Source organism: Pantherophis guttatus, chromosome 8, assembly GCF_059756535.1.
Source record: "Pantherophis guttatus breed Tessera chromosome 8, ASM5975653v1, whole genome shotgun sequence".
Taxonomy (NCBI): domain Eukaryota; kingdom Metazoa; phylum Chordata; class Lepidosauria; order Squamata; family Colubridae; genus Pantherophis; species Pantherophis guttatus.
In genome coordinates, this window is record NC_142070.1 from 70,682,227 (window position 1) to 70,707,136 (window position 24,910).

General features: G+C 41.8%; 1 protein-coding gene across 4 annotated transcripts in view; it reads right to left on the minus strand.

Annotated features, from left to right (window-relative positions):
• The window catches only part of CNGA1 (cyclic nucleotide gated channel subunit alpha 1), a 27,424-nt gene continuing 2,514 nt past the window's right edge, over positions 1 to 24,910 (minus strand). For 2 of the 4 annotated variants that reach the window (XM_034411363.3, XM_034411364.3), the window contains 7 exons: positions 24,094 to 24,158; positions 23,338 to 23,547; positions 11,453 to 11,572; positions 9,875 to 9,970; positions 6,814 to 6,921; positions 5,031 to 5,137; positions 1 to 2,005 (listed from right to left, as the gene is read on the minus strand). In XM_034411363.3, the coding sequence (XP_034267254.2) occupies positions 609 to 2,005; positions 5,031 to 5,137; positions 6,814 to 6,921; positions 9,875 to 9,970; positions 11,453 to 11,553 (1,809 nt within the window). In that variant the 5' untranslated portion in view covers positions 11,554 to 11,572; positions 23,338 to 23,547; positions 24,094 to 24,158 and the 3' untranslated portion in view covers positions 1 to 608. Of the gene's footprint in view, positions 2,006 to 5,030; positions 5,138 to 6,813; positions 6,922 to 9,874; positions 9,971 to 11,452; positions 11,573 to 19,471; positions 19,662 to 23,337; positions 23,548 to 24,093; positions 24,159 to 24,910 lie in introns of all 4 variants that reach the window. The other 2 variants (XM_087875297.1, XM_034411365.3) reach the window with 2 other exon arrangements.

Here is a 24,910-nt window from a genome sequence, read left to right on the forward strand (position 1 = left end):
TAAAAATTCTGTCTGTTTATCCAACAAATATTTTAACTCATGACGAATAGCTTACAGTCAGTACAACTGGCACAATTCTGCAAAAACATCATTATTATATTACTAGCAGTGCAGGATTTTCTTGTAAAAATATTTTCACATTATACAAACTACTTCGAGTTTTCCGGATAGTTATGATAACAAAGTTGTCCTGAATCTAATACGATCAAATAGTTTAACAATGTCCATCAATTGTAAACCCACAATAGCTACTGAGTAGCTGGAAAAATTGTTTCTTTCTAGATGGATTATACAGACGAAATTTAGAACGAAAGCTATTAAGCCTTCATTAATTCCTTGAGATTCCACGTTTCCAAACTGAACCATGAAATTCTCATTTGTGGAACCACAGTACATGATGATGGCGTTGTTGTATTTTTTCCCAGGAACAAAATTCAAGTTTTTAAACATGTCTGTTGAACATGGTTTATTTAAAAAAATACTGCCCAGAGAAAAACCTGGTTGTTATGAATAGTTTCCCATATCTAATGGAATATCTAACATACTTCTGCCCATCGTTTATTAATTTATCCTCAAGTATGATATATCTGAAATTTTTTTTTTAATCCTTAATGACCAGAAGTTCTCTGCAGTTCTTCTAAGTCTGAAAAATCATACTCTAGGGATGGTTTTACAATGGTCTCGACTTGCCTTAACCTTATTTTCAATTTCTGCTGCGCAGCACTATATTCAGCTAAAAGTTTAGCAAATCTTGTTTGTAAATTATCTAGCATTCCTTCTATTTGGCTGACCTTTTGCTCGAGGTTTTCCGTCTCTCTTTTCATGTTTCCTTGCTCTAAATCCAGTAGTCCATCTTTCAAAAGGATTTGCTTCCCCTTCTCTTCCAACAAAGTCTTTGCCTCTGGATATTCTATTAAAGCTTCCATCAGGTCATCTTTATGCAGACAAAACAAATCTGAATAGCCAAGACTTCTAATATTAGCTGTCCTCCTATTTCCAGCTTTGCTACCTTTAATATTAAGGATGCTAATCTCTCCAAAATAGCTGCCATCACTAAGTACCACAAATTGAGTTATTCCATCATCGGCTACCACTGCGAGTTTTCCTTCTTTGATAATATACATTTCTCGCCCAATATCACCTTTCCGGCAGATATAATCACCAGGACTATATACCTGAGGTTGTAGTTTCAGAACCAGCTCAACTAACAGACCAGCTTCACAGTCTGAGAAAATCTGGACTTTTTTTAATGTCTCCAAATGAACATTAATAGCAATTTCTGCTCGTAATTTATCCGGAAGAAATTTCAAGACTTCTCTTTCGTCTATGGCCTTTTTATTTGTCCACAAATAATCAAACCATTTGATAACCCGTTTTTCTAAATCTTTGCTTACATTACGAAACTGCATATATTGCTTGATAGCATCGATCTTTGCTTGAAATTCCTCCCGGGCAGCATTCATATTAGAGATCATAGAACCAATATTACCAACAATAGTAGCAAAGATTAATACGCCAACCAAGAAATCAACAACAACAAACCAATACTCAACATCTTGAACAGGAGGAGGTGTTTCACCAATAGTTGTCAACGTCAGTGTTGACCAGTAAAGACTATACACATATTTTCTAGCGAGCCTGCCAAATTCAGGATGAGTAACATTGGGATAGACCCATGTGTCTGTTCCAAAGCCGATCGCTTTTGAGAGGGAGAAATACATACAAGCATTCCAGTGGATGATAATTATAATGTACATGACAAGATTAGAGATTCTGAAGATATTTGGATAACTTGTCCTCGTTTCTGTTTGCTGGAAGAATTCAAACATGCGTGATATTCTAAGTAATCTGTTTATTCTTATTTCTGGGTAATTCAGTCCAAATTTGAAGTAAAGTAGATCAGTTGGCATGATGGACAGCAGATCGAATTTGAATTGTGATGTTTGCTTGTATCTTTTCTTGAGCTTAGATTTTTCCTTCACCAACAAGCCTTGCTCCAAGTAACCTGAAGCAAAACATAAGCAATTTTTTATGGTATGAATCTGTTTTTAATCAATGACAAAAGAAACAGAAGTGATTACTAAACCATTATCTATAACTAGAGGTATTGCTATCATCTTTGCAAGTAGTCAGAATTTTGACCCGTTCCAGTTCACACTTAAAAGTAAAATGCGAAGAACTAAACCAACATTTAGAAATTTATCATCTTTTTTTCCTCCAACAATACTTCGTTAGGACAGTGAATTTCCATGAAACTTTATCACATTTAAAATTCTGAATTAACTTTTTAATGTGATTGTTTATTACTGGGGTTCCCTGAAAATAAGACCCTGTCTTATATTTTTTGAACCCTGAAATAAACGCTTGGCCTTATTGCCATGCACTCAAAAGCCCGATTGGGCTTATTATCAGGGGATGTCTTATTTTGGGGGAAACGGAATATATAAAATTGCGCAGAAACACTGTTAAATTCTTTTATATTTTTATGCAGGGTTTAACAGTTTTCCCATAATTTCAAAACCAAGAAACTGAACACCTCTTTCAAACTAGGATTTGGCCTTGGTTTGTGATAATCAGGAATTTCTGAAGTGGTATTTGTGAGGGAATTTGGAAGACCACTTATTCCCTATTTCTGTCCAGCGTTATGGATAGTTAAGATAATCATCTCCGGAAATTAAAAAATGGGGATCTGAAATTTATTATATTTATTTAGATCCTATCTTAATATTATTTTTTATACTCAAGATACCTAACACTCCCTCCTCCTATTTTCCCCAAAAATACAACTGTGTGAGGTGGGTTGGGCTGAGAATGAGTGACTGCTCACCCAGCTAGCTTTCATGTTTAGGATGGGACTAGAACTCATGGTCTCCTAGTTCCTAGCCAATGGTTAAGGCACTAAAACTACTATGTTACCCTGAAAATAATACCCTATCTTACATTTTTTTGAACCCTGAAATAAGCGCTTGGCCTTATTGTTATGCGCTCAAAAGCCCGATTGGGCTTATTATGAGGGGATGTCTTATTTTGGGGGAAACAAGGTAGTCTCTGAGTTTCAGTGTCTTAACCACTGGATGAAATTGGGTGAACTTTTTTTGGTAAGGAAGGAGATTCTGGACCTAGTTAATTTTAAAAATTCCCTCATAAAATACATCTCCAGCTTTTCCACATTAAAAATAAACACATTACTTTACTTTACTTTACTTTTATTTGATTTGTATACCGCCCTACTCCCGAAGGACTCAGGGCGGTGAACAGCCAACAATAAAATACATACACACAAAATTTAAAAAGCAGAAATAAAATCGAATTAAATAGTTTGGCCCAGACAGATTAAAACCCCAATCAATTTAAAACAAATTTAGACTTTGAGTATTAAAGATATTAAAAATATTAAAATATTAAAATTGTTTAAAAAGAGGGAGAAAGTTAGGCCAGGCCCGCCTGGTGAAATAAAAAGGTCTTTAGAGCGCCGCAGAAGGTGCGCAGATCCGGGATCCTCCGTATCTCCGGGGGGAGCTCGTTCCAGATAGTAGGTGCCCCCACAGAGAAGGCTCTCCCCGTGGGGGCCGCCAGTCGACATTGTTTGGCCGACGGCACCCGGAGGAGCCCCTCTCTATGAGAGCGTACTGGCATTCAAAGAGAATTCACAAAAAAATGCATAAGGTATACTGAATGTATATATATAAATATCTAGGCGTAAGTGCCATTGAAAGCTGATGGTTACTTCTGGTTGCAGGTGTCCATTCAGAGATACCTGCAGGGTAGAGGACAAAAAACTCAAGATGGCAGCCACAAACGTGCAGTTGTATCTGGAAAAGAAGGATGTGGTTTTGATTGCACAATTGTGATCTCCAGCTTGATTTTTTTGGACCGCTGTGGCCCCTCTGTTTCATTTCTATATCATGGAGATGCTGTTTAGCCAGTTGAAACACCAGTTTGATTAAATATGCAAACAATAGCTCAAATAAAATTTATTTTAAAAACCAATGCCTAGTATGAATGTTATTACAAAAAGAAGATGATTAAACTATTTCTCGTTCTTGGTTCTCCTGTGCACACTGAGAATAACAAATAACAATAAAAGCTGAAAGTTCTACTGCAATTTAGATAGGAAGGGAAAAGGCACGAGTACTTGGCAATTGGCATTACAGTCCTCAAGTTACGACCAAAATGGCGTCCAAAATTTATGTTGCTAAGTGAGAAATTTGTTAAGTCAGTTTCGCCTCACTGTACGACTTTTCTTGCCACATTTGTTAAGTGAATCCCTGCAGTTGTTAAATTAGTAACCAGGTTGTTAAGTGAATCTGGTTTCCCCATGGACTTTGCTTGTCAGAATGTGGCAAAAATTGGTCACATGACCCCGGGGACACTGCAGCTGTCATGTGAGTCAGTTGTCAAGCATCTGAAAGTAAATCGTAGGTGACCAGGGGGAATTTTGCAATGATCATAAGTTTGAAAAATGGTCGTAAGTCACTTTTTTCAGTGCTGTTGTAACTTCGGACGGTCACTAAATGAACTGTTGTACGTCAAGGACCACCTGTATATTTATGAGAGTTGCACTGTCCTGGAGTCATATGATCAACATCTGGAAACTTCCTAGCTGGCTTCCGACAAGCAAAGTCAATGAGAAAAGCCAGATTTCCTGCAAAGTGACTGCAATGATTCATTTAACAACTGCAATGATTTGCTTATTTGTGGCAAGAAAAGGTCATAAAATGAGGTGCGGCTCATTGAATAACTGCCTCGCTTAGCAACAGAAATGTTGGGCTCAATTGTGGTCATAAGTTGAGGAATACATCAGTGGTGGGTTGCTCCTGGTTCTGTCCGGTTCTACAGAACCGGTAGTAAAATCGACAGGAGGCTCCGTCCACCCGCCCGGACATCAAAAATGACGATCTGCGCATGCACAGAAGCTTGTGCAGCCCCGTTGCGAACCAGTAGTAAAGGTAAATAGAATCCAATCCTGGAATACATGTACCACTGTACCAATTTTCAAGTGCGCAACAGAGACAACAGAACACACTTACCTGTCCTCGTCCGCACAAACATGTCAGCAACATAAATAAAATCTGCAGAATAGTCCAAAATCAACCACATTTCTACGCTGTTATGATTAAGTTCATCAAAACAGGCCCTGAGTAAGAACAAAGGACACCAGAAATTTAAAAATTAAGCATTAAATATCATCATCAACAACAACAGCTATTCGTTTCGGTGATTTGATTTATATGCCGCCCTTCTCCGGAGACTCAGAGCGGCTTACAATGCGTTAAGCAATAGCCTTAGTTTCTCTATGTAAATTAAAAAGCTATGTAAATTGCTTTGGTGAAGAAGGATGTTGTTCTGTCACACTCACCAACAGACGTTCAAGAGTTAAAGACCAAACCAGCCGGAACTTGGCAACAACCTAGTGGCTGCCTGCCAAGAGTTTATTATTTACGAAGAGGAGAGATAACTTCTCCCCACTTCTGATACATCAAAAGAAACAGCTCAATAATTACGGAGTTAATCAAGTCCAGAGATAAGCCAGCAAAGTCTATAGCCAAAAGTCCGGCAATGCAGAATGGTGTGGAAGCTTTCAGCTTTGTTCGTCACAAGGTTTGACTGGCCACCACGCTCCCTTTTATATCCTGTGGGGTGTGGTCCAGTGACTCAGCCTAATCTCGGGCACGCCTTTTCTTCTGTTGCGCGCGCTTATCTCTGCGACGTTGGTGTGGATCCAGCCAAGACTCATTACCCTCATTACTGTCCATCTGTGGCTGCATGGACGTGCTTGGCCCCGGCCCTATCTTTTGCTCTTCGGCGGACACCGAAGGCATTGCCAGAGAGGAGGGTCCTGGAGAGGGAGGCCTTGCCAACTCCTCTCCTTCACTCTCGGAGTCCTCTCCTGCCGATGACACAGGCTCAGGTAACGGAGCCACAACAGATGTTAACAGCACCATCAAGTGACAAATTATTGTATTCACATAAAGCAAAAGGCTTGGCAGGCACTACCTAGGATTTATGAAAATCGATAGACATTGGGGCTTATAGATTTCAGTTTACTATATTCACAAGCCAACATCAGCTTCACACGGTAATTAAAAGCCTCGGATAAATCTCTAAGCAGGGGAAGAAGGTGCTGTTCCTTTTTAAATTAACCTTCCTTGAAACATGGGATGTGACATCATTATGGAAATCAGCTATCGCCTAAGGTTAAATCAACCATACATCCAAAAAGATATTCTGTTTCTAATTTAAAAGTTTGAACGTTCAGCAAATGACAATTTATAAAACGTTTTTTGGAATCTTTGAACAGTTTACGTACATTTTGTCAACAGCCATCAGAATGGCTGCTGAGTATTCTTACGTGAATATCCTTATTCCCGTATTGCAGACTCGAAAATGGTATACATTTTACACTCTGTTATGTTGTTATTTTGCCGAGACCTCCATTGTTCACAGGCGTTTCTTAAACCACGACCAATGGGCAACCAATATTTCTCAATGAACTTAACTGATTTTGTGGTAGGACAGGATCGCATTTTCTGCTTATTTATTTATTAAATGTGCATGCCGCACAATTCCGAACAACTCTGATTAGCTTACAGATGAAAACAGCTTCAAAGAATGCAACAAAAATTAAAAGATTAAGAAAGAAAGAAAGAAAGAAAGAAGTTCCTTCTCTGTTTAAAGCAACCAATTGCTTTGATGGATAACAATTATGGGAGTTGAAGCTCACAAAGAGCTGGATGATGCCAAGTTGGGAAGCTGAGCTTAAGACACAGCAACACTTCTAATATGGTCAGTTTTTGTATAATATTACAATACCTAGCGATGATCATTGTCCAATTGTACATGACAGGCAATGTGATGCAGAACAACCAGTTGTAATAAAGATTTCCAGAGGGATCAATGACAAATATTTCATTCTTCCCCCTGAAGAGGTAAGCATAAGGAAAAATTATCCATTCATACATTATTTATTTATTTATTTATTTATTTTATTATTTCAATTTGTATACAGCCCTTCTCCTAGTGGACTCAGGGCGGTGAACAGCCAGAGCTAAAACACATGCAGATACAAAATTTAAAATTATTAAAAGCATTATATAACTGGCCCAATTTAAAACAATTCAATTTAAAACCCCATGAAAATTTAAAACTAAACAACTAAAAAGACTAAAAAAGGGGGAGGGGGGTCACGCCAGCCCTGCTTGATGGAAAAGAAAAGTTTTCAGGGCACGGCGAAAGACCCGGAGATCCGATATCCTTCGTATCTCTGGGGGCAAATCGTTCCAGAGGGCAGGAGCTGCCACAGAGAAGGCCATCCCCCTGGGGGTCGCCAGCCGACATTGCCTGGCTGACGGCACCCTGAGGAGTCCCTCTCTGTGGGCGCGTACTGGTCGGTGGGAGGCTATCGGCGGCAGAAGGCGGTCCTGCAAATACCCAGGTCCTATGCCATGGAGCACTTTAAAGGTGGCAACCAACATCTTGAAGCGCACCCGGAAGACAACTGGAAGCTAATGCAGCTCACGCAGGAGAGGTGTCACATGGGAGCCCCCCCTCGCTCCCATAATCCCCCGCGCGGCTGCATTCTGCACCAGTTGGAGCCTCCGGGTGCTCCTCAAGGGGAGCCCCATGTAGAGAGCATTGCAGTAGTCCAGGCGGGAAGTGACGAGTGCTTGAGTGACTGTGCGTAAGGAATCCCGATCCAGAAAGGGACGCAACTGGCGAATCAGGCGGACCTGATAAAAAGCCCCCCTGGCCACGGCCGTCATATGCTCTTCTAAAGACAGCCGTGCATTAACTGTTCATACAAAATGGTGGCCCAAGTTGAAACAGAAGTGATTTCACTGAATCAACTCTTTCTTAGAAATCTCTACAATTTAACTTTGGCTCAAGGGGTTGCAAAATACAAATATTCTGTTTGGATGCCAAGATATAGGTAGTTATCTACCATATAACATTGGAACAAGAAGACAATTCAGGATAATGGTTAGATTGTCCTCTCTCAAAGCCCCAAAGTGGATGATGTCAAGAGATGGAAACTGCCACGCCCCTTTCCCATGTTCTACCCCTTTCAATTGTCCATCATGTCACTGTCCAAAGAGAACGCTAAAGCACCAGCAGGCATGGAGAACACTGGAAAACCTTCTGCTTTCCAGATGTGGCTTGCTAGCATTGCCTTCCTAATGAATGTGGGTGCAAATAGGCAAGACAAAACATCCCAGTCGGAGTCACTTCAAGCAAGTCCCACTAGGTTGCCTCCTGATCAATAGTATCAGCCAGGGGTGAAATCCTACCAGTTCGGGCAAACCGCTAGAGATTATGGACATCAGTTTGCCGAACTGGTAGTAATTACCCCTCCTTGGCCCCACCCACACCTGGCTGGTCCCCGCTTACCTCTTCCAGCCGCTTGATATTCCACAGAATTCAATGTTAAATGCAGCAGAGAGAATGCTAACTTTTCTCCCTCCATTCAGAACAGACCTCCTGCAGGCTGTCCCTTTAAGGTAGCCCCCAGGAGGGAGGGGGACGGGGGGGAGCAGTTAGAATGGAGCCGTTTTCGTGAAAGGCAGGAAAATGGGGAAGGGGATTTTCCTGCCTGTCATCCATTCCTCAGTCTCAGCACAGACTGAGGGAAGAATAGTAGGCAGGAATATTCCCTTCCCCATTTTCTTGTCATTTGCGACAAGAAGTGGCTGGGAGGGGAGGGGCCGGTGAGGAGCCCCTCGATGTGAGTGATGTCAAGTTGGCCATGCCCACCCAGTCACATGACCTCCCCCCCATCAAGCCACACACACAGAACCGGTAGGGGAAATTTTTTAATTTCACCACTGGTATCAGCTATGTTATTGCTAGGGAGTTGAACCCAATTTTCTGGCTTTGCGGACGAGCTTTGGGGGTGGAAGAGGGGATGGTTCCATATGAGTGGCAGGCAGGCAAGCAAGCCTATGCGCAGCTCCGTTTTCACACCCGCCACTTGCGCAAATGCTTGCTGGCTGTTTGTGCAGGTGGGATGCGCGTGAATGCACACTCGCCCACCACTTCCACAGCCCGGTTCTGAATGGCTCGAGGCTCGGTAGCGGGCCATGGGCCGGGGATTGGGGCCCCCTGAACTAGAAGACCTCCAAGATCCCTTCCAACTCTATGATACTATGAAGATAGACTGTAGAAAGAGTTTTCAAGTTACAACAGCAATGGGGACTGGAATTTCCATTGCTAAGCGACAGAGTTGTAAAGTTCACCACATCATTTAGCAATAGCAAAACCAGGATTCTGCATTGCCCTTCTTAACTGAATCCCACCAATTGTTAGCCAAAGAGGTTGTAGAAAAAAATGCTTTTAAAAGCCTCTGACGATCCCAGCTGAGCCGTGTAATCATCAGAGGTTTTTTTTTAAAACTTTGAAAAGCATTTTTTCGGCCAAAGAGGTTATAGAAAAATGCTTTTAAAAATTAAAAAAAAAGCCTCTGATGATCGCGCGGCTGAGCTGGGCATGGGCTGGGGGGGGGGCAGGGATTTTTGCTACCGGTTCTCCGAACCACCCGCCGCCATCGTTACCGGATCGGGCGATCCGGTCCGAACCAGGAGCATTTCACCCCTGCCTCAACTCATAGGAGGGAGGGCATGGGAAAGATATCAAAAGGGCCCCTTTAATTTCTGGGGAATTAAAGGAAAGGAGTGGGCTTCGGGACTTGCAGAATTCTATGAATGTAATCTTACAATAAAGGTAGAGCTAGTATTTATTGATGTGCTTTTTGTCTGAACTACCTCCATAGACTAACAAAGGATTATTATATAACCAAAGGATCTTGCCTATAAATCTGCTTGGGTAGTAATGCGTTTTAACAGAAGATTGTTCTGTGTAGAAACTTAAAAGCACTTACTCCTCATTATTTTTCTTCTCAGGTTTACTTTCATTTTTCTTTTCTTCCTTATCTTCCTTGCCCACTGTGTTATTTTTCTTTGTATCACCAGTTTTACTGAAACAAATATATATATATATATATATACAGTAGAACTATTAAAAATAGCAACCTCATCATAAAGTTACTTTTATTCTGTCTTATTTTTGAATTAAAAATTAAAAACGTCCCACAGTTCTGTATACTATGGTTCATGCTTACTCTTACTATGGGGAACCTTATGTTTTCATGTTGAATGTATTTCAAATTGGTCTATGACCCCGATAAACTAAACTAAGTACAATCCCATAAAGTATTCTGATATTTCTTTCATTCTTTATTGTACTCTACTTTATGCCATCTTTTTTACCTCCTGAATACCTAAGAAATTACTCTATAGCAATGATGGCTAACTTTTTTGCCATCGCGTGCCAAAAGTGGGGCTCACACGGGAGGGGGGGGTCGTGAGCATGCATGCCCACACCCATAATTCTATGCGCCCCACCCTTTTGGCACGCAATGGGACAGTGAGCCCGGTAGGCCTGTTTTTCGCCCTCCCCAGGCTCCAGAGCATTTCTAGGAGCCTGGGAAGGGTGAAAGCGGCCTTCCCCACACCCCTGGAGGCCCTCCGGAGGCCAGATACGGCCTGTTTGCCAACTACCAGTGGGCCCAGAAGGCCCAAAAATCAGCTGGAGCTGAGCTCACGTGCCCACCGATATGGCTCTGTGTGCCATCTGTGGCACGCCTGCCATAGATTCGCCATCACGGCTCTATAGTCTATTACACACATAACTGTTATTGCTACAGATTGCATCGTAACAGTCTGATAAACCTGTTGGTTGGGGAATGCCGGGAGTTGAAGTCCACACAACTTAAGCTTGCTAAATTGAGAGACACCACTCTGTGCAATCTATAACTGTTCTTTATTAAGTTGTGAGTCATATGAAAATGCTGACTCTGTATGCCACTTAGAGAGGGCTGTAAAGCACTGTGAAGCAGTATATAAGTCTAACGGGGTGGGTTCTACTTACCTTTACTACCGGTTCTCAACGGGATCGTGTGCGAGCTTCTGCGCGTGCCCAGAAACGTCCTGATGACATCCGGGTTGGTGGGTGGAGCCTCCCGCCGGTTTTACTACCGGTTCTTGCGAACTGGTCCGAACCGGGGGCAACCCACCACTGAAGTCTAAGTACTATTGCTATTGCTATCTATGTGTTCGCTAAGACTCACCAATGACTTTATGGCATAAAACCACTCAAAGACTTAGGAACTGTGACATTAATCCAAGTTTATGGATTACATGGGATTACAATATATATGTTACATTGTAAACCACTCAGAGTTGCCTTGAACTGCGGGATGGATGCCATTTGAAATAAATAAATAAATAAATAAATAAATAAATAAATAAATAAATAAATAAATAAATAAGGAAGGAAGGAAGGAAGGAAGGAAAGAAAGAAAGAAAGAAAGAAAGAAAGAAAGAAAAAGAAAGAAAGAAAAAGTAAGTTTAGATCCTCAGCAAAAAGAAAAAAAAATTCATGTACTCCCACATCTTACCTGCTTTCACCATCTTCCACATTTTCAAGACTTTCCTTTTTACTGTGGCTGGCTAAATTACGAGGATCTGAATCTGAGTGTTGAGTTTCACTCTCCCCCATCCTTGTGATAATGTATTATCTGAAAGAGAGAGAGAGAGACAGAGAAAAATATGTTCAAAGTGAACCAACGTTTTGTTAACAAAGCTTTGTTATATAACGATATATGGAAAAAGTCCATCCCATCTCGGCTTAACCAAAGTTATTATTTGTTTGTTTGTTTGCTTATTTATACATACCATCGAATACCAAGGTCTCTCAGTGGTTTGCATTAAAAAAGAAAAATTAGAACCTGAGATATTAAAAAATGTTTTAAACCAGCATTTAAAACAATGGTTAAAAGCCTGCTTTAAATAGGTGTGTTTTTGAGCTTTTAAAAAAAATCAAAGAGAACACATGAGGTGCGCAGGCTATTGAAATGGGGCATCTGTTGAAGACCTGTATACTGCGCGAGCCAGAAAGATGGCTGTGAAAATATCTACAGACCCCTCGCAACCTCTTCGGCTGAAGAGGTTGTAAAAAATGCTTTTAAAGCCTCTGATGATCCCACTGACTTGCCTGATTGGCAGAGGCTTTTTTTCCCTTTAAAAACATTTTTTCTATAATCTCTTCAGCCAAAGAGGTTATAGAAAAAATATTTTTAAAAGCCTCTGATGATCCCAGCTGAGCCGCGCGATCATCAGAGGCTTTTTTTTTTTACTTTTAAAAGCATTTCTTTGGCCAAAGAGGTTGTAGAAAAAATGCTTTTAAAAATAAAATAAAAAAGCCTCTGATGATTGCGCGGCTCAGCTGGGCAATGGGAGGGGGGGGCAAGGATTTTTGCTACCGGTTCTCCGAACCACCTGCCTCCATCGCTACCAGATCAGGCGATCCGGTCCGAACTGGGAGGATTTCACCCCTGGTACTCCCTATGGTTATTGGCCCACTGGGTGCCCTACCAAAATTCTGGACACCGCTTTAAAAAATCTGCACTTTGACAAAACACAAGAAGGAAAAGGATTTTTCTACAGAATAAGCAACCTGCTTAAGCATTTCCAAGTGTCACAAATTATACTGACATATTGTCCAAATATGAATTGGCCAGTTTGGCATTCTCACAATCACACATTCATAACTTGCATTAAAACGTGATTTCAACTTCTGAAAATCCAAAGGAACAATCAAGTTCAAGTTGACATAATGCCTATAATTCCGTTGAGGAACCATAAACGTCTGGCAGTAAGGTGATTATAACATGTGCTTTCTAATCAGACTTTGTACTTTAGCTAAAGTGTGTATGTGTGCGCATCTGTGTGTGTGTGTGCGCGATGACTCAGCAGTTAAAGATGCTGAGCTTGTCAACTGGAAAGCTGACAGACCAGGTTCGAGACTCAAGCATTACATGATGGGGTGAGTTCCCCTTGCTTGGTCCAGCTCCTGCCTACCTAGCAGTTTGAAATCATCCAATTGCAAGCAGATAAATAGGTACTACTGTGTTTTCCCCAAAATAAGACCCTGTCTTATATTTTTTTTAAACTCTGAAATAAGTGCTTGGCCTTATATAATCAAGACCACGTGAAGTGTTAATACCACTTTATAATGCCTTGGTAAGGCCACACTTGGAATATTGCATTCAGTTTTGGCTGCCATGATGTAAAAAAGATGTGGAGACTCTAGAAAGAGTGTAGAGAAGAGCAACAAAGATGATTAGGGGACTGGTGGCTAAAGCATATGAAGAACGGTTGCAGGAACTGGGCATGTCTAGTTTGATGAAGAGAAGGACTAGGGGAGACATGATAGCTGTGTTCCAATATCTCAGGGGTTGCCACAAAGAAGAGGGAGTCAAACTATTCTTCAAAGCACCTGAGGGTAGAACAAGAAGCAATGGGTGGAAACTAATCAAGGAGAGAAGCAACTTAGAACTAAGGAGAAATTTCCTGACAGTTAGAACAATTAATCAGTGGAACAACTTGCCTCCAGAAGTTGTGAATGCTCCAACACTGGAAATTTTTAAGAAGATGTTGGATAACCATTTGTCTGAAGTGGTGTAGGGTTTCCTGCCTGGGCAGGGGGTTGGACTAGAAGACCTCCAAGGTCCCTTCCAACTCTGTTATTCTATTCTATTCTTATTTTCGCGGATGTCTTATTATTTTGGGGCACATGGAGCAAGATGGGGCTCATCTTGCCATCTTACCTGATTTCCAGCTCTGTCTCCCTAACCCTAACCAGAGGAAATGGCGGAGACTGGCTGCTCACGCATTTAAATTTTTTGGGGAGGGCTTATTTTTTGGGGGGGCTTATTTTGGCCATGCACTCAAAAGCCTGATTGGTCTTATTATCACGGGGTGTCTTATTTTACGGGAAACAGTGTACTTCGATGGGAAGGTAACAACGCTCTGTGCGGCTTGGCATATAGTCATGCAGGCCATATGACCACGGACATGTCTTCGGACAATGCTGGCTCCCTCAGCTAAGAAAAGGAGATGAGCACCGTTCATCGGATATGACTGTAACCTTTACCGTTTCTTTTTTACTTTAGCTAAAATGTCTGACATTAAAACCAGGGTGGATAAAAATCAATGATTTTTTTTAAAAAAATCAAAAAAATCAGATTTTTTTTATTTAAATCGGATTTTTTTTATTTAAATCGGATTTTTTTTATTTAAATCGGATTTTTTTGATTTTTATCGAATTTATTTTAATAAAAAACTTTTGGGGTAAAAATCTATCGTAAGATAGTTTTCTATTTACGATACATAAATAATTTAGTTTATTCAGCATGAAACGGAGCTTAGTTATGTAGCATGAGGCTGTATATTCTGCAACACTGGGACTATCGGTGAGTCAACAGTGGGTCAAAGGAGTAGCAGAGATGACAGTTGCTCTTTAAAAATTATGATTTAAATCGAGTTGATTTAAATCAAGCCTTTTTACTAGTGATTTAAATCATGATTTAAATCAACTCGATTTAAATCAAATCCACCCTGATTAAAACAAAGCCTTATGTAAGTCAGTACAAACATAATCCATCAAACTGAAATCAGATCCAACTGATTTCCACAGAAGCCATAAAATCATTCTCCCATTGAAAGCAATGGTATTTACGAAACAGTTTTATACCTACTTATGTAAATGTAACTTAACTCAGGGCCCAGCCTTTGACTAGAGAGGCACAAAACCGTACTTATAAGAAAGACTAAACGTTCCTTGACGTAGTGGTTATGTACTCGCAACAAGGCAAGCTTCAAAAACCAAGAAAGACATGTTGCAATTCTTCAAAGCAGATTTATTTATCGTTTCTCTCCTTCAGACAGAAATCTTGCCAAACTAAAGCAGACTATTTGCACCATAAAGTGGGAACCATTATGAAGGAGCTGTCTTCATCCTTGTTCTCTCACACAAGCTAAACTGCATTTTCTCTCTGGAATGCACTGCCTCCCTCCTGGGAATCCAGACCACATTCCATTACAGAAAGTATTACTAAATGTAAGTACCGTATTTTTCGGAGTATAAGATGCACCGGAGTGTAAGACACACCTACCTTTTTTGATGAGGAAAAGAAGAAAAAGAAATCTGCCTCTGCCTCTGAACAATTTTGCCTCGTTGCAGCAAACAGCCAACAGCCTGCTTTACTTTCATTTTCGTTTTCAGCATAGCTTGATTAGCACAAGGAAAAAAAAAATCTGCTCCAGCAATTTACCTCTTTGCAGCAAACAGCTGAGAGCAAATCAGCTGAGAGTCGGGCGGCCAATCCAATCAACTTGTGCTAATTAGGCTGTGCTGAAGCTGAAAGGAGCTGTTTTTTTTCTTGGTATTTGCTTGCAAGGAGGTAAACTGCTGCGAGGCAGAGGCCAAAGGGTGGGGGCCAGAGGTTGGGCAGGGCTACATTCGGTGTATAAGACGCACCTAAATTTTCACCCCCTTTTATTTATTTATTTTTTTTATTTGTTTAAATTTCTATACCGCCCTTCTCCAATGTAGGACTCAGGGCGGTGAACAGCCAAAGTAAAAACAAGACATACATACAAAACATACAAAATCTAAAATCTGTTTAAAATAATTAAATAATTTTGGCCGTAATTAAAACATTCCAATTTAAAATCCGTTTAAAATTTGACTCAAGCCAGCCCAGCTAGTTGAAATAAATGGGTTTTTAGGGCCCGACGAAAAATCCGGAGGTCTGTTATTGTACGTAGCTCTGGGGGGAGGTTGTTCCAGAGGGTGGGCGCCGCCACAGAGAAGGCTCTCCCCCTGGGGGTCGCCAGCCGACATTGTCTGGCGGACGGCACCCTGAGGAGGCCCACTCTGTGGGAGCGTACTGGCCGGTGGGAGGCTATTGGTGGCAGAAGGCGGTCTCGTAAATACCCCGGCCCTAAGCCATGGAGCGCTTTAAAGGTGGTCACCAACACCTTGAAGCGCACCCGGAAGACCACCGGGAGCCAGTGCAGCTCGCGCAGGAGAGGTGTCACGTGGGAGCGCCTCGTCGCCCCCAAAATCCCCCGCGCGGCCGCGTTCTGGACCAGCTGGAGCCTCCGGGTGCACCCCAGGGGGAGCCCCATGTAGAGAGCGTTGCAGTAGTCCAGGCGGGAAGTGACGAGTGCCTGAGTGACTGTGCGTAGGGAGTCCCGATCTAGAAAGGGGCGCAACTGGCGTATCAGGCGGACCTGATAAAAAGCCCCCCTGGCCACGGCCGCCAAATGATCTTCTAACGACAGCCGTGCGTCCAGGAGGACGCCCAAGTTACGAGCCCTCTCCGTGGGGGCGAGTGATTCGCCCCCAATAGCCAGCGATGGCGTCAGCTGGCTATATCGGGACGCCGGAAGCCACAGCCACTCGGTCTTGGAGGGGTTGAGTTGGAGCCTGTTTCTCCCCATCCAGGCCCGCACGGCCTCCAGGCACTGGGACATCACTTTAAGGGCATCATTGGGGTGGCCTGGGGTGGAGATGTACAGCTGGGTGTCATCAGCGTACTGATGGAACTCCACCCCGAAGCCACGGATGATCTCACCCAGCGGCTTTACATAAATGTTGAACAGAAGGGGCGAGAGGACCGACCCTTGTGGCACCCCACAAGCAAGGTGCCTCGGGGTCGACCGCTGCCCCCCTGTCAACACAGATTGCGACCGGTCAGAGAGGTAGGAGGAGAACCACCGCAAAACGGTGCCTCCCACCCCCAACCCCGCCAACCGGTGCAACATGATACCATGGTCGATGGTATCAAAAGCCGCTGAGAGGTCTAACAGGACCAGGATAGAGGAGCAACCCCTATCCCGGGCCCTCCAGAGATCATCCACCAATGCGACCAATGCCGTTTCCGTGCTGTGCCCAGGCCGGAAGCCGGACTGGAGCGGGTCTAGATAGACAGCTTCATCCAGGTACCGGGGAAGCTGTTGCGCCACCACACTCTCAACAACCTTCGCAATGAAGCGAAGGTTGGAGACTGGACGATAGTTAGCCAAAACCGCCGGATCCAGAGAAGGGGGGAAAAGGGTGCGTCTTATACTCCGAAAAATACGGTATGTTTCAACCTCACTGATTTCTATAAAAACATTGGGTTGGTATTTCATTCCATGTCATGGGGATTTTTAGGCAGCAAACCTAAACACCTATACCAGGCAATAATCCCCATAAACACAGTTGGAATACAAATAAACAAGAATTTAAATGCATTTGCATTGAGCTGGATTATGCAAAAACCGATATTAATCTTCTGTTTCCAGCATTGTTATACCTCTATGAATAAACAGAGGTTTTGCAGCTTAGATTCAGTTCTAATTTTGCATTCATAATGACCACCATAAAAAAAATATATTTTTTGCACAATATATTAAAAAAAATAAAAGCAAACGTCTCTTCTTTTTGTGACTTGTAATTTCTACATCTTTCTTCCAGGAAACAGTTAGCAACTTTACCCAATCACACATTTTAGTGTTGCCCTTCTTCCCTTCCATTGACCGTTACCAACTTCCATCTACCCATAGCAGACTGAATTTTCAATAAAGTTAAATGAAGTAGAGGTAGTCCTCAATTTACAACAGTTCATTTAGTGACCATTCAAAGTTACAATGGCACTGAAAAAAATGACGGTTTTTCACACCACCTGTGACCGTTGCAGCATCCCCAGAGTCACAGGATCAAAATTCAGATGCCCAGCAACTGAACTCACAGTTATGACAGTTGCAGTGTCCTGGGGTCATGGGAACCCCTTTTACGACTTTTTGACAAGCAAAGTCAATGGGGGAAGCCAGATTGACTTAACAACCGTGTTAGTAACTTCACAGCTGGCAGGATTCACTTAACAACTGTGGCAAGAAAGATCGTAACATGGGACAAAACTGACTTGACAGCTCTCTTGCTTAGCAGTGGACATTTTGGGCTCAGTTGTAGTTGTAAATTTAATGTACCCAAAATGCAGGGGTGAAATCCTAACAGGTTCAAACCAGGGTGGATTTGATTTAAATCGAGTCGATTTAAATCATGATTTAAATCATGATTTAAATCACTAGTAAAAAGACTTGATTTAAATCAACTCGATTTAAATCATAATTTTTAAAGAGCAACTGTCATCTCTGCTACTCCTTTGACCCACCGTTGACTCACCGATAGTCCCAGTGTTGCAGAATATACAGCCTCATGCTACATAACTAAGCTCCATTTCATGCTGAATAAACTAAATTATTTATGTATCTTAAATAGAAAACTATCTTACGATAGATTTTTTACCCCAAAAGTTTTTTATTAAAATAAATTCAATAAAAATAAAAAAAAATCCGATTTAAATCAAAAAAATCCGATTTTTTTGATTTTTTTTAAAAAAAATCATTGATTTTTATCCACCCTGGTTCTAACAGGTTCTGGAGAACCGGTAGCAGAAATTTAGAATAGTTCGGAGAACCGGCAAATACCACCTCTGGCTGGCCCCTGAGTGGGGTGGGAATGGAGATTTTGCAATATCCTTCCCCTGCCATGCCCACCAAGCCACGCCCACAGAACCGGTAGAGAAAAATTTTGGATTTCACCCCTGCCAAAATGGCTCTCTGTGATTACATTAAAAAATATAGTATGAAATGAAAAGTATGGAAAAATAAAAACACAATAGCCGTACAATAATACAGAGAGAAAAGGATGGAGAAAGTTGGCATCAAATAATGGAAGGCTCTTTGAAACAGCTCATGGGCAAATTTTAAATATTTTGCTGGCAATATAATTAGATCTGAGTGGCAAATTATTTTTTGGTATATACAACTTTAATTCTGTATTCTATATTCTAGAAGGTTTTTACTGGTTGGCAAGTTCTTCAATGAGAAGTACATAAAATCATTTTTCCAAACAAAGAGATTTTCAAGAAATGTTACAAACATTTTTCAACATTAGAACTATTTACAGATGTTGCCCTTTTTATACATTGTAAAACAAGCTTTCAAAAATAGAAACAACACAGTACAGGTAGTTTTCGACTTACAACCGTTCGTTTAGTGACCTTTCAAAGTTAGAACGGCACTGAAAAATGTGACTTATGATCGTTTTTCACAGTTATGACCTTTGCAGCATCCCTATGACAACGTGATCAAAATTTGGATGCTTGGCAATTGGTTCAGATCAGTGGTGGGGTTGCCTCCGGTTTGCACCGGTTCTAGTAAAACCGGAGGGAGGCTCCGCCCACTGACCCCGAAGTCACCAAAATGCTTCTGTGCATGTGCAGAAGTTTCTGTGCATGTGCAGAAGAGAGAGCGCGCGCGGCCCCGCTACAAACTGGTAGTAAAGGTAAGGAGAACCCACCCCTGGTTCAGACCTTCTGACAAGCAAAATCAATGGGGAAACCAAATTCACTTAACAACCGTGTTGTTAACTTAACAACCGCAGTGATCCACTTAACAACGGAGGCAAGAAAAGTCATAAAATGGGGCAAAACACACTTCACAACTGCCTCTCTCTGCCACAGAAATCTGGGGCTCAATTGTGGCCGTAAGCCGAGGACTACATATAAACCATAAATACCAACCTCGTTTCTTTCCCTGCGCTGTAATAAATCCAAAGCGACAATGAAATCTTCAATCTTCCATTGAAGAATAAATCTATAATACAGTAACTTGAGGTAAAATAAATGAGCTGTAGCGGAGAAAGGATTCCAATACTGCTGTTGGCAATATAATGGAATTAGGCTGCAGCCCCGCTTATCTTGGAAATGTAATCTGCAAATGTAATGAAATAAATCCTTTAAGTCTCCACACCGCAGCAACCACACGCATAATGGGAATTAGGAATCAAATAAGGGCCAATAAAATAAACCGGTAATAAATATTGATATCAGGTTTGGAATGTCCTTCAAATCCAGATTGTGGCTGAAATATGTGAGTGACACTCAGTCATTTTCAGAAGGGACAGAGATAAGTTCTTTCTTTGAAAATTTACTGTACTTTAAACACAGGACAAACTCAGATTTATCTATTTTTTTTTTCTCTTTTTATAGAGAAATATACTGTATTTTTCAGACTATAAGACGCTCTGGAGTATAAGACGCACATTAACTTTAGAGCAGGGGTGAAATGCTCCTGGTTCGGACCGGTTCGCCCAATCCGGTAGCGATGGCGGCGGGTAGTTCGGAGAACCGATAGCAAAAATCCCTGCCCCCCCTCCCCCATGCCCAACTGAGCTGGGCAATCATCAGATGCTTTTTTTTTTACTTTTAAAAGCATTTTTTTCCTACAAACTCTTCGGCTGAAAAAAATGCTTTTAAAAGTAAAAAAAAAAAAAGCCTCCGACAATCGCAGCTGAGCTGCGCAATCGTCAGAGGCTTTTTTTAAAAAAAAAGATCGTGCGCCACAGCTGATCATCCCCCCCTCACGCGCTGTTCTACTTACCACATGCCTCCTTTTGGCATGCACTGCGCGTGCACACCTTGCATTTGGTGTGTGGTGTGCATGCGCAGCCAGTGAACCGGTAGTAAACCGGTTCAGATTTCACCGCTGCTTTAGAGGATGAAAACAAGAAAAGAAAATATGCCTGTGCTTCCGCCGCCCGTTTACCACAGCCCGTTCACCACAGCCTGGCCCACTCGCTACTGCTGCGGTCCATTCGCCGCCGCCTGTTTGCTGCCGCTGCAGCCCCTTTCGCCACCGCTCTGGCCTATTCAGGTGATAGGTGGCGGCGATTCCTGCCGCCTAAAACAGCTGATCGGAACTGCACCAACCACCCTCCCCCCACTGCTACTTCCCATGAGATGGGGGGTTGCGTGGAAAGTACGTCTTATAGTCCAAAAAATACTGGTACTGCTTGTTGCTATTTCAAGCAGTATCTTGGCTCCCTAGGTGCAGCAATCCAAAGGACTGGAGGAAAAAGGAAAAATACCCTATTAATAATAAAAAGAACTAACCTGAATTTCAGCACAATAAAGCAATACTAATTTGGGCCCTAAAATGTACATATTTTGCTCTCTTCTCAAATTTTTTCCACAAGGAATAATTGATATTTAAAATCATAACTCCCACATGATTTCTGTATTTCTGTCATTCCTTTTCAGACCAATATTAACAGCAAAACAAGTTCACTGTCTATAAACAAATGCTTGGCCTTCTGTACATAATAAACTTCTGGGCAAAAATATTGTGTTTCCCCAAAAATAGGACCCTGTTTTATATTTCTTTGAACCTTGATATAAGCGCTTGGCCTTTTTGCCAAGGGGAATGTCTTGTCAGGGGATGTCTTATTTTGGGGAAAACAGGATATATATATATATATATATATATATATATATATATATATATATTCTCTAATTATTTACAATTTGAAATCTTAGATGGTTTGGAGGACAACAGCACTAGGTCAGTTTTAATAGGCCATCTTTAATCTTGCCTTGTATTTTGCTTAGTCAAGCATTTCCCAATTCCTTTCAATCCCATTAAGGCAATCTCTATCACAAAGCCTTCCAAATCTTCTGAGGAAAAAAATCTGGATAGTTCTTACAGTTTTATTCTGTACATTCCAGAGGCCTGGACTGAGTCATATGTCCCATTAATATGTATTTGTTTTCATTCTGGTTAAGCTACAGTGGCCTGCTTCACCAAATCCACTATGCCACGGTGGATGGTTTCCACATCCTGCATTATGCCTTAGTGATGATGTGTGAATAAGGCCGCAGATCAGAATACAGCGAGTCCTCGACTTATGACCAGAATTGAGCTCAACATTCCTGTTGTTAAGTGAGACATTTGCTAAGTGGGTTTTGCCCCATTTTACGACTTTTCTTGCCACAGTTGTTAAGTGAATCACTGCAGCTGATAAGTTAGTAACCCAGTTGTTAAGTGAATCTGGCTTCCCCACTGCTTTTGCTTCTCAGGTGGTCGCAAAAGGGGATCACATGACCTTGGGACACCGCCAACGGTCATAAATATGAACCAGTCGCCAAGCATCGGGGATTTTGATACACGTGGTCATGGGGATGCTCCAAAGGTTGTAACTGTGAAAAACGGTCGTAAGTCACATTTTTTCTGCGCCGTTGTAACTTTGAACAGTCATTAAATGAACTGTTGTAAATCAAGGACTACCTGCGCAGAGTGACACCCTGTAACGTATTCCATACTGTGTATCATTTCGGTCTTCAAGGCTTCTAATCACCTAAGTAACTTAAGAGAGTCAGTCATCTACAGAGGTAGCCACAGGATATGGTCGAAAAAAGTCAACGTAGCACCCTCAGCACAATTGAAACTCTGCTTGGAAGCATCTAGGAAACCAGTGTAGGATTATTCATTTTCTAAGTATTCTGACAAATCATTTCTGAACCTGAAACCATTGATTGCATGGAAAAACCTTAGCTGTAGAACTGCTTGGATTACTTGATGCTCTTTCTAAATTCCCTACAAGAGGGGTCTGCAACCTTAAACACTCAAACAGCCATTTGGACCTGTTTCCCACAGAAAAGAAAACACCGGAAGCCACAAAACCCTTCCCGTGCCTGACTATTTCTTAAGCGACCACAAAACTAGCCTATGTAGTTGAATTTAACATTCTGTTTTCTTCTGAAACTTTTCTTTTCTTGGATTTATCCAACGTTGGCCTACCGGGGGGTTGAAAAGCTCAATAAATCGTGTGCTAGCAGGTGTCGCACATTGGCGGTTGTGACGCATATTTTGAGTGACAGGGAGCCGCAGCAGAGGGGTGAAAAAGCCACATGCTGCTCCAGAACTGCAGGTTGCTGACATCTGCCCTAGAACGTAACAATCTCAACCAGAAACATTTACCTGTGTTCTTGCAAAAGCATGAACCTAAACCAGGGGTCTGCAATCTTAAATATTCAAAGAGCCATTTAGACCTTTTTCCCACAGAAAAGAAAACACCGGGAGACACAAAACCTAGGTGGGCATGGCCAACTCAATGTCAGTCACTTTCACCAGTCATATGACCCCCACTAGCCACGCCTACCCAGCCGGTCATTAGGGCAGAGAACCAGTTGTTAAAAAACACCGGGAACCACACAATCCTTTTGACATTTCTCTCTCTCCCCTCCCTCCCTCTCTCCCTCTCTCTCTGTATCTCTCTCTGTCTCTCTGTCTCTCCCACTCTCTCTGTATCTCTGTCTCTGCCCTGGCTGCTTCTCCACCTCCCGCCATCGCCCTTACGCCAGGCGAGGAGTGACTGGGAGGAGAGGGCGAGGGGCGGGGCCAGCCAATGGTGGGATCACATGACAGGGAGCCACAGCAGAGGCCGCATGTGGCTCCGGAGCCGCAGGTTGCTGACCCTTGCTCTAGGCTAAACTACAACTGCGAGTCTATGATGTACAAAAATAGAGACGTGTGTGTAGTGGATACAGCCTAGCACATACAGATAAGAAAGTATTTAGTGAAGTTTTGCTAATATTCATGCTTATCTTACCATGATTTCAACTGTCCTGTCTGAATGTGGAGTTCTTCACATCTATCTTGTAATAATTTGAGTTTCTTGGTTCTTGTTTGGGTTTGTGATCTTGTAGGCCACTTCTACCAGACCGTGGTGACTGGGGAATTCTGGAAATTGAAATCCACACACATCTTCACATCGCCGAGGTTCAGAAATACTGGGCTAGATCAATGAGCCAGGATGAACCTTGTTGTACAAGAGAAGAGAGAGTGATCGGTAGTCTTCATGAAGTTTCTCTCCGGCAATCCACAGGAAGGCAGCTACTACGCCCAGCTCCATTTTGTGGTGCATACTCGTAGAATTGGATTACTTCTTTAAACCATGTTTCAGACGGTTCACAACAGCTTAGCATGTTGCACGCAGGAGCGCCTGCAGTGCTTCGAACTCAAATCCGAAAACTGCTTCAAAGGATGTCTACAAATCTTGAAAATAACTCTATTGTTTCTTGAAATCATGTGAAATCAACCCTAAACAGCAGGCCACATTTGCACTCCTTTTCTTCAAAAGGTGGCATAAACCATCATATTATCATAGGTAGTGGACATGCCCTGAAGCTAAAAATTATTGGAATAAAATTAAGACTTGGTTGGAAGAAATGACACAGCAACGTATTGAATTCAAACCAGAGCTGTTCCTATTGGGTATCCTCTCTGAAAAAATTAGTAAGGAAAATATTTATTTGATTTTAATATAATTTAATAATAATTTAATTTAATATTTAAATTTACATACCGCCCTTCTCCCGAAGGACTCAGGGTTCGTTGTAGGCCTCTCTCGTCTTCCTTAAATTCAGCAATCTGGAAATCAAAATGGCAATCATGATTGCATTTCAAAAAAATCAAATATATATATATATATATATATATATATATATATATATATATATATATATATATATGCCATTGTTTACAGATTATAAAAACCGTCATCTCCCAGAAAGGGTGGAATTAAGAAATAAATTCCGTGCAAAGGCATACTTCCTGGTTTAACCCCTAAGATTATGGTTTAATCGAGCAGATCTGAATAGTACCGTCAAACAACCACATTTTGTTGATGGTCAACTTGTCTCAGATCAGACATTCTCAATCTAATAGAGGCTAGAAGGATCTAGAAGTTGGACTGCCTGAAGATGAGAGAGAAGGGGGAAAAAAAACACCGTTGGAACTACTATCGGGAGTATCATATTTAAAAACAGATAAAGCAGATTTTTTTTTCCTAACAGCATTCAGGCCAGGGATATTTTCAAGTGCGTTAAGCCTGCGTTTCTTAAAATATGACGAGAGAGAGAGAAAGAGGATGGATGGACGGATAAATTCCTATCTACCGACCTGAGATCTGTCCTACGGCATTCAGATGGGTTTATGTTCTTGAAAGCTAATTAATTGCTGTTTCCATGTTGCTCCCCAGAAGTTCCTAGACGAGCATATTTCAGAGTCAATTTTAATAATGCATTATAGTGGGGGAAATGGCCAGATTCATCAAACTGGGGAGAGGGAGGCTAAATCACAAGGCCTGAATTGTGATGGCTGGGATTCGTGCATCTTAAATT